The 15,543-nt window shown below is 29.8% G+C and overlaps 1 protein-coding gene across 1 annotated transcript; it reads right to left on the reverse strand.

Moving 5' to 3' along the window:
* Positions 1-6,118: 6,118 nt before the first annotated feature.
* Positions 6,119-8,270, reverse strand: LOC109191173 (two-component response regulator ARR5-like). The gene is made up of 5 exons (XM_019341756.1): positions 7,897-8,270; positions 7,725-7,801; positions 7,493-7,570; positions 7,274-7,344; positions 6,119-6,561 (listed from the first exon to the last, which is right to left on the reverse strand). Exons 1-5 carry the CDS (start codon positions 8,051-8,053, stop codon positions 6,348-6,350), a joined length of 597 nt encoding a protein of 198 aa, XP_019197301.1. The 5' UTR covers positions 8,054-8,270; the 3' UTR covers positions 6,119-6,347.
* Positions 8,271-15,543: the final 7,273 nt, after the last annotated feature.

The raw sequence follows: 15,543 nt of genomic DNA on the forward strand, positions 1-15,543 counted from the left end.
TTTCACCTCCTAAATCTTACAACTACCTGTTAATTAAAACTCAGAAAATTTTGTTGTTTAGCTGTGATTGATAGGGAGAAACCTTGAGTGAACCAACCTATGGGGATTTAAGAATTTGAAGGGCAAGTAGTTGATGTTAGTTGGAAGTTTTAAAATGTTGGGGCTCCTGCTTTTATTAGAGGAAATCACATCACTTTTTATTGGTTGGTTTCTTGTAATTATTGTGAATTAAAGAAACCATGCTGCTCTGTTTTCCTGTTGTTTAGATACAATCAATACTCCATAGGCTGCTATTATAGCATTCATAATTTACAATGTTATTGCACACTTATGCAGTAGTGACCACTATTAGCTGTTTGATTAATTACCTTTTTATTACAGCTTAGTGCTCTAAAACACCAAAATTCAAAAAGCTGCTCATAACAATTTTTTCGATTAGGTTTTTGAAAAAAGTCATTATATATGTAATCAGTTAACAGTTAATTTACCAAACATCTTTTTATAATCAGCTAATGCTATCAGCTAACAGTTATTTACCAAATCAGTTATTTATCAACTAGTTAAATTCACTAACCCAATCAGTTAACAGCTATCAGCTAACAGTTATTTACCAAACACTCCAATGTTATTGCACACTTATGCACTAGAGACTTTTTTTTTTTTTTTTTTTTTTTTTTTTTTTTTTTTTTTTTTGTAAATAGCCAAGTGTTAGTTAATAAAAGTTGTTCATATCGCATAAAATAATAGTTGAATGTAATTGCAGGCAGCCGGCTAGTAGTCCTGTCTTGTATTTATTGCTATCAACGACATATGTCCAACTGTGTTATAACAACATGCTATAATATTGCAATGACAGTATTGTTTTAATGTTCTCTGTCATAATAAATTTACTTTATTATAACATTTCTACAAAGCCTTTGACATTTCAGCAAAATTTATGATGGAAAAAAAATAATAATACGATCATATATCAGTTTCACAAGAGATTGTGTGAAGTAGTCTTTAAATTAGATTAAATTTTTACTATTGACATAGTTTTTATGGTGGAGTTAGAGTTTTTACTTGAATGTCATATTATTGGTGCTCTTTTTGAGAGGTCAATACGTGATAGGAAATGGCTACCAGGAAGAGGGTTTTCTGATATTTGATAATGTTCAAAAGGAATTGAGAGCAATTTAAAGTAAGAGCTATACTTGGTGTTTGATAAGATTCAAAAGGAATTGATAACGGTCTAAAGTGAAAACTATCTCAAGTTAAAGGGAATTGAGAACGGTCTAAATTGACAATTGTTCATAGTGAGAGCCGTTAGCTTGTTTGGTACTAGCCTAGCTAGTGGAGGAGGTAACCCAAAATTTAATTGAATATTGTATATTTTTTTAGTGACACAATCTTTTAATCTTTTAATAAATGTATAACAAAAATGACAAAATACATTTAAAAAAAGAAGAAGAAAACATTAATTAAAATTCAAAAATAATATTTAAAAAACTTTAACGCACTCCCCAAAAACTATGAGATAGGAACTTTTAATTTTAATAAATATATGAAAATATGACCAATAAATACATTTCCAAAAAAAAATAATAATAATAAACTTTAAAAGCTTATATTCAAAAAATTCTGAAGCATTCCTTAAACAAAACTCTAGTTATTACTAAAAACTTTTAGGCAAGTTTGTATGTGAGACGGTCTTTCCGATCTTTATACCATGGACCAAGGTTCACAGTGTATTATGAACTCTGGTGCATGTATATGTCTTATGTTGTGAGTTTTTGTGTCTTGTATTATGAAATTATGTACCTTAACCAAAAGTTTAAAATCCAAATAAATATTTATCTCCATAATAAAATTGAATAATATTATATTTACTTTTTTTTTAAAAAAATTCTATATTAACTGTTGTTTGGCCAAGAAAAAAATATCATTATCTTTACCAAAACGTTTTAATTATGACTATTAATATGCCTAATTTATCCGCAGTTCCACGTGAAACTAATTTAAAGACCTAACTACGTAGGCGCTGGATACCACATTCAATGCTCCAATAATTTGGCAGTCATAAAAAAAGTTCATTCTTTAATTTATGAAAAAGTTGGTAGTCCTAATCTAATTATACAAATTAGTTTTATAACCTAGTTAGCTTATTAGTTAATTTTGATTTATTTGATTATTATTAGTTGTTTGATTTGATTAAATAACCAAATAAGTGTTTGATTAATTAGTTTTTTTACAACAGTTTATTGTCTCAAAATGTTAGAATTCAAAAAACTACTCAAATCAATTTTTTCGATCAGTTTTTTGAAAAAAGTCATTTTGCATGTGATAAGCTATCAGCTAGCAACTAATTTATCAAATATCTTTCTACAACAAGCTAATGCTACCAATTAGTGAAATCCACCAACCTAATCAGCTATAAGTTATCAACTAACAGCTATTTATTAAACACCCTATAATTTGAATGAAATTTGTCTTTTAATTTTAGTTTATAAAGAATTACAGAAAAAAAAAAAAAATTCTTAGTTGTTCAAACTAATGCCCAATCACCTTAATATATTCAATCAGTTTGTTATCAACAGATGTATACAAAGTCCAGCTCAGATTGAATAGATGTTGCCAACTTTTGTTTTCTTCATTTAATAGTTGCGAAGTTATTAATTACGATGTTAAGATGTTGTCCACTTTCTTTTCTATTTTTCTTCCATTGAATTGTTTAATCAAAACAATGTATGCAAACATATACAACAATTTTACAAACATTTTACTATAGTACTTCTTCCAAAAAAAGGGGTAGCAGCAGCAGTAGTAGACCAGTAGTATGTGTGTATATATATATATATATATATATATATATATATATTGAATAACCAAATACTGAAAAATTCAAAAAGTCATTTTTTAGATTTCGAAACAGAACAATGTCTAATTGAATTCGTATTTCACTGTTGGAAATTATTGAATTTCCGATCACCTGAAAGTGATTTTAAATCAATTTGAAAGCAAAAAGTGGTCGAAGATAGCAACAAAGGTTTTTCCGAATACCAAAAATGGTCAGAACAAGGCTTTCGACTTGATTTAAGATCACTTTCAGGTGGTCGGAAATTCCATAATTTACAGCAGACATTAGTTTGGATATTAAAATTATTACTTAATTAATTACTATGTGGTCTAATGATACCCGGGTTGGACTTCTATTTGGAAGGTTGTGAGTTCGTGCCTTAGTGGAGACGTTAGGCTTTTTGTGTTTCAGTAGGTTGAGAAAGTATATGAACAGATATTACACAATAATAGAGTCAGTACCATTCAAAAATTAAGTTGGGTTTGAGATTTTGAGCAAAATCTTTATCCAAACTGAATTATATTATTTAATTAACATTTTAGCATTTTAAAATTTATTATATTAATGCATGCTAATGGCTCCATGTATCCACCACTATCTCCATGATTGGTTTCACTACATTTTCTCTACACCATGCATACTTGAATTTCCGATAAGTCAATTTGACACTGATAAAGTGGCGGCCGGTGGATAAGGTGGTAGGTGGTTAAGGTCAGAATGACCATTGAGATACCAGCATTAGAAACGACTCCCCTAGCTAGCTGATACCTATTCAGACTACTCATTCCATGTTCGCACATTTTTCTATATGAGAAGGGGTTCAAACTCCCGACCTCTCTTAAGGGACGAGTGTGCACAGTCACTCACGCCAACCAATCTGGTTTAATATCTTTATTACATTGCTAGTTATTACCAAATTTTGATCTTAAAATATATTGTCAATTTTCTCTATTTATATTCTTTAACTTTTTCATAATTCTTAATTTTTTTTATTATTCGTTTTTACTTAATTTCGCAATATTATTCCTAACAAGTAATATTAGAGTCAAGTCAATTGATACATATTTTTAAAGAGATTAACAGTCACCAAGTTTGATATCAAGAGAAATTTGATAGGGAATTAAAATTAAATTTTCTATTTGGAGAGTTCATATAGGAGAGTTATAACCCATACTTGTTCAAAGAAAGTGTTGGTTGGAAAATCTAATAAATCGGCTACAATGACAAATTAAAGGAATAGTGGAAAGAATATTACAATGACAATTAACAAGGCATGGCTAACCATCCAATCAGTGGCGGAACCAGCATTGTAATTGAGCGGTGTCAATGTACTAATTCAATATTATTTTCAAAGGCATAGAAACATATATATAAATTACATTTATTGGTAATGTCTTTATTTATTGCGCACTATTTAATTAATTGGACTCTGCTACACTCACAACTCACTAATATAAATACGGGACTCCTGCAGGAAACCCTGTACTCAAAACTATAAAAAATACGACTTGTTTATTCTCGATACATTGTACTTATAATTACTATCCTGGTAAACATTCTTATCATCACTAATAAAATACAGAGTTCTAATATAAATTAATAGATACAATAATTTAAAATTAAAGAAATTGAAGAAAATAATTTACTCTGTTTTTTTTTTTTTTTTTTGCGGGTCGGATCAGGCTAAGATTTTTATTGTTTGGCTTGATTTGGTGAGGCTCATATTTAATCAAACAATGATAAATGTATAATAATTTTTTTTAAATATTCAAGATTCTTTACAAAGTAGTATTCGCTCCAGACTTTCTCAAACATTTTCAGCCCAAGAGATCTAAAAGTCCATACCACCGGGGTTTGAAACTATAACCACCCATTTGGAATGATAATTGAGATGTCATCACACTATATGGTAGTTCGTATTTAATCAAACATTATTGATAAATGTAATAACTTTATAGTTTGTACTAAAGAAATTGAAAAAAAAATGATTTATTTTTTATTTTTTGGTCACTCAGGTTGGGCAAATATTTTTATTATTTGGTATAGTTCAACCTAATTTATATTTTTTTTGAAAGGACCTAATTTATATTTTAATTGTATGATAATGTCTGTTGACAACTAAAGATTAAAAAATCCGGAAAAAAAATACATTTTTCGAGTTTTTAAACAGACCATCAAAAAATTATAATGATTGAGAAAAGAAAAGTTTACATGTCATAAAGTCTGTTGATGCATTCAGGAAGTCAGCTTATGTATGTTATGACGAAGTCTACTGATGCATTGTGATTCAAAAGTTTGCTATTGGACTCCGTTACACTCGTAGTTCGAGAGTAGGGGTTGGTGACGGGTTAATTAGACAAGGTATTAGACCCGATCCAGAATGTTATTGGTATAACATGAAGGAGTCAAAATAATTAATGCAATCATTCTAATCAAATAGTAACGTAAGGAGCCGAGCAGAGAGCAAGTGAAATGATGCACTAAATGCAGAGGCAATGCACTTATTATAGGACAATAGTTATGAAGGAACCAAATGAGGAGAGTGTCGTAGTTGCTATCGATATTATAGGCTCCGTTATATTGAACATGAAAATCGTTGTACTCACTACTATAAATACGAGACTCCTGTGATAGGTTGGAGACACGCTAAAAAACTTGTATTTTGAACTATCAGAAATACGACTTGTTGTTTACTCGGTTCATGTACTCATAGTTACTATCCCGGTAAACATTCTTACCATCACTGATAAAATATATACAGAATCCTAATATAAATTAATATATACTCTGTACAATATTTTTGAATTAAAAAAATTGAAGAAAATAATTATTATTTTTTGGATGCGGGTCAGACCAAACTAAGATTTTTATTATTTGAATTGACTCATATTTAATCAAACATTGATAAATGTAATAACTTTATACTAAAGAAATTGAAAAAAAAAATTATTTTAAATTTATTTTTTGGGGTTACTTGGGCAAATAATTTTATTGTTTGGTATGGTTCAACCTAATATATATTTTAATTGTCTGATAATGCCATTTGACACCACTCAAAGGGAAAGATGAGTGGGAGGAAGGGGGATTGAAAATTGAATGTGAGATAAGAATATCGAAAACGTATTCTAAGTAAAAATGTCAAAAGTTATTTTCCACCAAAATGTATGTGTAATTTAGTTAACTTTATAACCAAACACTAAAAAATAAAACAAAAAAGAAAACCTTTTAAAATTCATTTTCTGGATTTCCAAACGGACCATAAATTTAAAAAAAAAAATCATAATGATTGAACTAAAAATGTTATTCTGTATTATTCCCAAAAAAATGTTATTCTGTATGAACTAAGTAAATAAATAAAAACCTCATAATGATTGGACTAATGTGAGTATTTCCTCCTCTACTTCAATTCCAAAGGGTGTATGTTGAATATAGCCTCTCTACTAGCCAGGCATGTACAACTAGTTGCAACTATAGAATAGTATCTCAGCAAAACACAACTCCAAAGCTGCAACTATGTTCTCTTGGATGCGTCGAGAGAGATTGTGGCAATGTTAGCGAGATACAACCCGTCGTTATCAGGAGCTGATGAATAGGAAGCCGTCGTTGATTCTTCTGTCTCTTTGCCATCCTCCTCCTCGCCTCTCACTATGAAATCTACCACACGCTTCACGTCAGACAGCTTAACGGGCTTCATCAGAAACTCTTTAGCCCCTTCCTCCAGACAACTATCGGTTAAGAAACATATGAACAACAATCAGATGGCGGCCATTAAGCATACACCGTCGAGTGAAAATCAACTAGACTGAGCATAATCATGACACGAGAATCGCAAAGTTGTAAAAGTTCAAAAATAATAGGACAAAAACTACTCGATTTCATAGCATGAAACTCGGGGCAAACCAACTTGGTAAAATTCGTTTATTGAGGATTTATTAGGTTTGGTAGTTCTCACAGGCATCAATATAGGATTTTAAGGTGTTGATTCGTTTGGCATTATGTCAGTAGTTCCTAGAGGACAGGCATTCAAAGACTTCAAGATCTCAAAGAAATTCAAATACAAATGGCCCTAAAGAATAAGTTTTTGCCAACAATGGCTAGTCAGCAGATTATAGTTTCAACCGTAAAACTTCAAATGCTCACATTACAGGCCAAATCCTATCACGCCCCCTCACGTGTGAGGTGGCCTGGGTTCCAAGCATGTGCTCCATCTCAACTAAAAGCCTAAGCTGATAGTTGGATTGCACATTAATGGCTATATGCTCAACAAACAATGTATTTACAACCGGGATTATATTCTATCTCCTCTGCCCCGAGAAGCAAAGAGTTGTATACATCTTCTACGCACGACATAAAATCAAGAATGCGGGTGAAACCTATATATATCATATACACAAGACATATATAATCAAGAGCTGGATGGTGGAAAAGGAAGCAAACCTATCAATGCGGGCTAAAATCTTTTCGGATGACATGATCACAACGGGGATTTGCCTCAATGCCGACGAACCCTGATCAAGGAGAACTAATGTATTATTATTTACAATTATGACAGTTTCAAGTTTCATTTTGTACACCAAATTAAAAACCCATTCTGCATTTAAAAATCTGGAATTCAATTCACTTCATTCTAGTACTGAAAAAGGTTGTTTGACAAACCTTAATCTTTTTAAGGAGTTCATATCCTGTCATCCCAGGCATTGAATAGTCTGTCATTATCAGATTCACCTTCAGACCCTGAAGCCAACCAAGGAAACCCCTCAACCAATTAACCAACAAAAATTCAAAGAAACACCCAATCATATAAAACATCAACCCTTTAATAATTAATCCCAGAAAAAATTTAATCTACATTTTTAGGAAAATAATTAAATACTTTAAAAATTCTTACATCAGTTGCAGCAGAGCTCTCCTCTCCATCCAAGCCCAGATACTGCAGAGCCCTGCTTCCACTATCTACTGCTGTCACTGCAATACCCACATTTCAAAAACCAATCAAAAGTTCTAGCTCAGAATTTCAAAAAAAAAAAAAAAAAAATTAAATAAAATGAAAAAGTCCCAACCTTTACAGCAAGAAATCTTCAGCATCTTCTCAATGACCTTCCTATCCACGTAGCTATCGTCGACGGCAAGGACATGCAACTCCCGCCCACCGCCGCCAAAGGTGGAAGAACAACCATCAACGGCGGCGATTTTCTCCGGTCGCATATTTCTCCCCATGTGATCAATGCGTGCACATATATTGTGTGGGAGAAAGAAAAGGAGGGTTGGTTGGTTGGGGAGACAAAGAAAACTATACAGACGTGTATATATATATATTAGGTTTTGGTTGGGTTGAAACCCAAAAAATAAAAAACTGTATAGATATACAAAGATATAGAGAGAGGTAGAGATACAGATTACAGAGAGATAAAGGGAAAGATGACAGAGGGAAAATCTACTTTAGGGAAGCAAAGACTAAAATACTGATTCACAAAGATCTTTCAAAATCTACTTAGCCACTATCTCACTGCAACCATTATTATTTTTGAAAATTTATTGCCTTCCATTCCCACATTATTCTCCTATATTTTACTCATGATGCGCCACCATAATAAATTTCACATCCCCTCCCATTAAGTAACTAAATAAAATTATATTTGATGATACAAAATTTATAAAATAATTTAATTCTTTATTTAGTTGTCATATCTTACTTAAAATCAATTGGTAATAAGTAAGTAGACATTAAACATTTAACTATGTTCCTTCATGGTAAATCATAATGCTACGTTTCGAATCGACTAGGGGCTGAACTCGGCCCACCCGACCGACACCCAACAACGGGTGATTTAAGTGGAATCTATATAAGTTTTATAGTGGTAGGACATTAGACACTCTATGTAACAAAATTGTTAAATAATTCTTTTTTGTGTGACGATGATATTACTCAGTCACCATCTGAAAGTGTAAACGCATATATAATAGTCAGTAAATCATAAAGTAAAGATAAATCACATGAAATAGACTCGACAGAATAAGAAAAGTTAAAAATTTAAATTTTCTAAAAAGTAACAAACTTGCACTAAAGGTTGTACTGTTTAATTAACAATTAATTATGAAGGATAATGAAATATGTCAAAAATTGCATCCAATAATATAAAATATGTTACTGATATGAATTGTAATTTCTTTGTTAAACAATATCATGGCAAGATATAGAACACTAGCAAATCGAATATTCTTTGAATTATTATTTTTCTTTGTGATACATCAAATATGTATATAAGAACTATGATATCACTTCATATATATTCTTTTGATTCTGGAAAATGTGATCAGGTCTCGATATGGTTATTTTATAGTACATATATTTAAAGAAAATTAGATTTTTCATTAATAAAATATGGACATGCTTTTAAAGAAGATTTCGTTAAAATAGCATATGAATTCTTTACTTTTTTTCGAAAAAGGAAAACTAGTTCATATTAATTTGTTGAAAGGTTAATTTGGCCAACTCTAGCTTTATTTTTCGAGATGATAACATATTAACTGCAGTATTATACGACAATATAATAATACATATGAAAGTAAAGAAGAGAGTTGAAAAGCAAATGAGGAAAATTAAGCAACTCATGGGATTTTCCATTAATAACTTATATATATATACAGCGTACCACTGATCTCAACCATACATAAACATAAATATAGGAAAAGTGGAAAGGTGGGATAATGGCCACCTACTGCAAAAAGTATTTATAACAATCTCCATTGACCATTATCGGCTCATACTCAGGCCTTGTTAAAAATCTGCTAAAAAATCATGTGGAAAAAACTAGTCAGGGAAAAAGTACATAAAGTATGTAAAATAATGTGTTATACCAGTTGCTTCATTAAAAATATTAGCCTAAGAAAATTCAATGGGAGAAAACTTAACTAAGGGAAAAAGAATACAACTATAAGCTTTCAGGGCATAATATTCAGGATTTTCAGGTATGTATATTCAAGGGTGCCTAGACGTTGTCGCTCCCCCCGAAGACAACAGTTTTTCAAGCCTACACATTCCAATTTTGTGAACATAATTTTCAAAAGTGGATATAGGTGTGGGTCCCGAAGGATTAGAGATAAACTGGATTAAAGCTATAGCATGCAATACTGCATGTCCCCAACAAGAAATTGATAAGATGGACTTCTATAATAATGGTCTAGCAATTTAATACGCTTAATCAAAGATTCGGCTAGGCCTTTTTGAGTATGGACATAAGGTACATGATGCTCCACTTTGATGCCCAAAACCATACAATAATCATTGAAATAGTGGGTGTGAATTCCCCAGCATTATCCATTCTTATGGATTTAATCGGATAATAAGAGAATTGAGCATTTATTTCAATAATTTTTGTAATAAATTTAGCGAAAGCTTTGTTCCTCATCGACAACAGACTAACATGAGTCCAACGAGTTGAGATATCTATAAGGACCATGAAATATCTAAATGGTCCAGACGATGGATTAATTGGTCTACAGATGTCACATTGTAATCTTTGAAGGAAAATAGGTGATTCATGTCCAACCTTAGTACGCGACGGGCGTGTAATAAATTTACCTTTCACACAAGAAACGCATGCATGCATATTGGTTTAGAGTAAGTACATGCGAGCTTGAAAGGTTATGTCTAGCGGAATTGGAAATGATCGGACCACCCATCATATGATGCCCACGATGAACCAACCGGTCATGCCATAATTGAAAAGAATGTGGATGTTTGAATTTCATGGTTACTAGTGTAACACACGGATTACTGGATGTATATAGGTATAATATAGTCCAAAAAATGATTAAAGAGGCAAGTTCCTCAACCTCTTGCTTATGACCAGTAATCAACTGAGTCATGATTAAGTACTCTTGAGTATTCATAATCTGGATTTTGATATGGAAACCATTTAATGGAATATCTTTAAAACTGAGCAAGGTACGTTTAGAGTTAAGGTACAATAAATCATCTTCAATCATCTTAATAGTGTGGGGGCAACTACGGTCGAGGTACTAAATCAAATATATTAATATCCAGTTAATATATTTCAAAATAATTATTACATTACGAATTTAATAAAGTTTAAAATAAATCATTTATAATTGAATCTATATTAAATTATTTTGCAATATGTTTTTCAATGCACATTGCTTTGTACGGTTGAAAGAATGAAAACATACTGCATGTTTTAAAAGACTATTGATTATTTTTTGAAAACCCATCTTCACAAATATAACATAATAGCAATTGTTTTCTCAAATACATATACTACACGTACAATTGTTAAGTTACATTATTATGCATTTTAAATTAAATACAAAATTTATTACATAACCACAAATCTGCATAATTAACCAAACAAATGCACCTTGATGTCCATTATTTAGAATCAAACAAAACAACTATTTAAGATAAACAATAGAACATGAAACAAAAACTAACCAAACAAGTAGTTAGAAAAAAAAAAACAAAAAAAAAAAAAGAAAAAAATAAATAAAAGAAAAATTAACTTGAAAAATATACATAGATTTTATTAATGACAAATTATCTTGTTATACTATATATGCCGCATATATGTATGGTTCTTGACTGAGAAACTAGCTTAGTAGGTAGATTAATGAGGTTTATTTATAATTTAGATGTGAGTCAACAATATACGGAAGACATAATTTGAAATGAGAGAGAACTGGTTGAGAAGATACAGAAATTTATAACTTAACCTATAAGATTAATTTAAGTGAGAGGGGGGCCAAATATTTAGAAGGAACAACAAAATTTAAAATTATTTATAATATTTTTTTAAAAAATTTAACACATATATAATATTAAAAAAAATTAGGTTGGGGGAAGCCCCCATGGAATACACATGCCTCCACCACTATCTTCAATAATCAACTCGATACCCTTGGGGAGGATAAATGGAGCTCTACCGAAGCCCACTACTTGTACCTCGTCACTAGCAATCGTTGTGATACTACTATTCGTCTTAATTGGTCAGGATATGAAAGAACCTCCTATCCGTAAAGATAGTATCTGTACGTAGTTGCTCTATCCACCAAATACAATGTTGATTCATGGTTCATTGTGTAAAAAACAATAAAATTTGTAGAGTTGTAAGGTCTGAGAGGTGAAATCCGGAAAGTAAAATTAGAGGAGTAAGGTCCGAGAAGTGAACTTCGAGGAATGCACTTAGAGGAGTAAACTCGGAAGAGTAAACTTAGAAGTAAACTTCTGAATAGTAAAATTAGCATGGAAAATCAGCAAAGTAAAATCGCTTTGCACTCATAATAATATAATTCGCATCCAAAACAATTTTGCACTTGAAATCACTTCCGGAATATATCTATATATACTTCTAGGCCATGCAAAATAACTAAGCAACGCAGAATAGATTTCGCGGGGGCCTCCGGGAAGGATTACGCCTTGCGAAAAAACGTGGCTTCATTAGAGTTATTGTTGAAACAGATTCTGCAGCCATGGTGCAAGCTCTGGAGAGTGACACAGGTTCAAGGTTTCTAGATTAGTCATGTGTTTCGGACAATCATGGTCCACACAAGTTGTATGGACCATATTTTGTGTACTGTAAAATAATATATATTCAATACAAAAATAATGTACATTCAATACAAAAATAATGTATATTATATTCAGGGAATGTATATTATTTTTGTACTGAGTGTACATTATATTATATAATGTACATACAGTACAAAAATAAGGTACATTTAGTATATTAAAAATGTACTTTTTGTTATGGTCCACATAACATTGTGTGGAGCAATAATTTGCCTGTTCCGGAAGGGCAACCAATACGCCAATTTTTTAGCCAACATCGGGCAATCTAGTATGTGGGGAACGACCATTCTGGATCACCCTCCGGACGGTATAAGGGACCTCCTTGATCCGGACGCTCGGAACGTTGTTACAAGTAGACGCAATTAATCTTTCGGGACGGGCTGGTCCCTCCCATTCACCAAAAAACAAAAAGAATAAATTTCGTGATAATGCGTATATGTAAAATATTCAATCATGATATTAAAATAAAATGGAATATCAATGGAATATCGATTAGTCGTGTACACAATGTTTTAAAAGATCCAAAAGCTTTAAAATCCAACAAAAAATGTGAAAAGTCACCAACGCAAACATAAATGTACTTTTCTATTTGAATATATTATTTGTTATAATAATAATAATAATAATAATAATAATAATAATAGTAATAATAATAATAATAATGATAATAATAATAATAATAATGATAATAATAATAATAATCTACATCTACATCTCCATCTCCATCTACATCCACATCTATACAATACATACAATACAATTCTAATAATAGCCAATAATGTTAGATCATTAATTGGAACAAAAAAATGTCCATAGTATTGTTTCTTAAAATGAATGGTTCATATTATTTTGACTAGTATATTTTTATGCGCGATGCGCAAAAAATAGATGCCCAATATTAATACATTATATTAAAATTTTAAATTTATTTAAATTTTATATATTTAAATTATTCTAAATAATAATAATAATAATGTAAATCATTTTTATAAATTTGATATTTATATTTTATATAATAATTAACATATAACTCAAATATATAATGTTTATATATTATTATTAATGAAGAAGATAAGAAAATATATGGTGAATGCATGTGCATGGTAATAATAGTGGAAAAGATAACGAAAGTTATAACGGTAGGGGTATGTTTGTCCAAAATATTTTAATGTACAACCTTTATAGCATAATGTACAAAAAAACTTAACGAAAAAAACGGACATAGATCAGGGGTATAACTTTCATTCACACTTATTATGTTTTTAGATTTTAGTATTTTTTTTTTAATGATTTTCCTTATTTACCCTCTATTATATTATTTTCTTCGCTTAAATAAACTAAATTCCGTTAATATAAACTTTAGTAACAGAATATTCCGTTAACTATTTATTATTTTTAACTTACTCATTAATTTCTATAAGAAAGGTCTTAGCTTCGAACCCCATACCAATTAGAGTTGACATAATTGTTAAACATATACTACGAATATGTTAAAATATATTAAAAAAATATATAATATAAAATTTAACATAAACTTTGGTCAAATAAATAGTCTGACTAAATACATAACATTCAAAGTTAAGCATCAAAGATTATAAATTAATAACTTTAAAAATCATTTGATTTTTATGCATTTAGAAAAAAACAATTTAGGTTAAGTTTTTTTTTTTTTTTCATTTAATTAATCTTCTTTTGATTATTTAGATCAGAACAAAACTTAATATTTCAATTATACTTTTGCATTATTGGTATGATTTAGATTGTTATGGTATTAACATTTTTTAAATGTATTTTTATAATGGTACAATTATACATTATTTTACAAATATTATACTATTATTTTTTTTATCGGATAAAATTGTTCTTACATCATTGTCAGACCTGCGCGACCTAACTACAAAGTTGTTTATCATAAATACAATTACACCTGGACTCTAAAACGGTATGACTATTTTTCAAAAAATTTGACAATGTTGACATCCCACTAGCTCCAATTGAACAAGTATACACATTATAATTTTATCAAGAAAACTTCTAAATAAATCTGTAAGTTAATTTTTACTATATCATTATAACAATATCTATTGTAACTATATATTTTGAATTATTTATTATCATCCTCTATTGACAAGAACTGTAACAATTGTCATTGACAAACTCTCAAAACAATTTGTCTCAACAACGAGTTTAAATTTAAAAAAAAAATCAATGATTTCATTATTGTTGATGAAAAGTATGTACGCCACTTTACTAATCTTATTAAATTAAATATATAAATTAGTAGCTACAAGAAAAAATAATACATATGCATTCAAAAAAAAAATTTAGAATTCGATGTCTATAATGCCTTTATTTAAAAAAAATTATACATTATAAAAAATTTAAAAGAGATATAATTTCATTAGTTAAATTATCTTTATTTTCTACAATTCAAAGATTCATTACCTTCAAATTTATTAATTTATTGTAATCACTACATTGACCATTGTCTTCTTTTTGCATTATCATGTAATTATATATCAAAGTTATAATACAATATATATATATATATATATATATATATATATATATATATATATATATATATATATATATATATATATTTACCAAGTATTTTATACAAATATAATAAATATTAATATTTTGTTCAATACTTTCACATGATAACCTACGCCACACATCTCACAACACATGAAATATGTATACGTAGAGAAAAAATTATCACTACCAAATATTAATAGGTGCTTGTAAGATAAAGAGTTAATAGTACAACTAAGATCCATCATATACACAACAAGGCAATTCTAAAGCTTCCTACATCATAATCTCATTGCACGATAAATCTATATATGCTACCACCAGTAACCCAATTGCGCACGACACACTACCAATAAAAAAAGGACATGTACTGAAGATGAAGACAATAACAATGCTACCCAAAAGAGAATTAAGAAGAATTAGAGAAATTTAAACCAACAGTAGTATTTATTTAGACTATCGTTTTTAGACTAAGTATTTAGACTAGCGTTATTACAAAGTAGACTAGCGTTATTACAAAGTTGCAAACATTTATTTTAGTGACAATATAATCAATCTCTCATATATTATCTTGCATTTATAT

Source organism: Ipomoea nil, unplaced genomic scaffold (assembly GCF_001879475.1).
Source record: "Ipomoea nil cultivar Tokyo-kokei standard unplaced genomic scaffold, Asagao_1.1 scaffold1617, whole genome shotgun sequence".
Classification (NCBI taxonomy): Eukaryota; Viridiplantae; Streptophyta; class Magnoliopsida; order Solanales; family Convolvulaceae; genus Ipomoea; species Ipomoea nil.

Coding starts and splice junctions, on each gene's coding strand:
- LOC109191173 (XM_019341756.1), bottom strand. CDS start 8,053: ATGGGGAGAAATATGCGACCGGAGAAAATCGCCGCCGTTGATGGTTGT. Junction 7,802..7,896: donor GAAGATTTCTTGCTGTAAAG/GTTGGGACTTTT, acceptor TGGGTATTGCAG/TGACAGCAGTAGATAGTGGA. Junction 7,571..7,724: donor AGAGCTCTGCTGCAACTGAT/GTAAGAATTTTT, acceptor GGTTGGCTTCAG/GGTCTGAAGGTGAATCTGAT.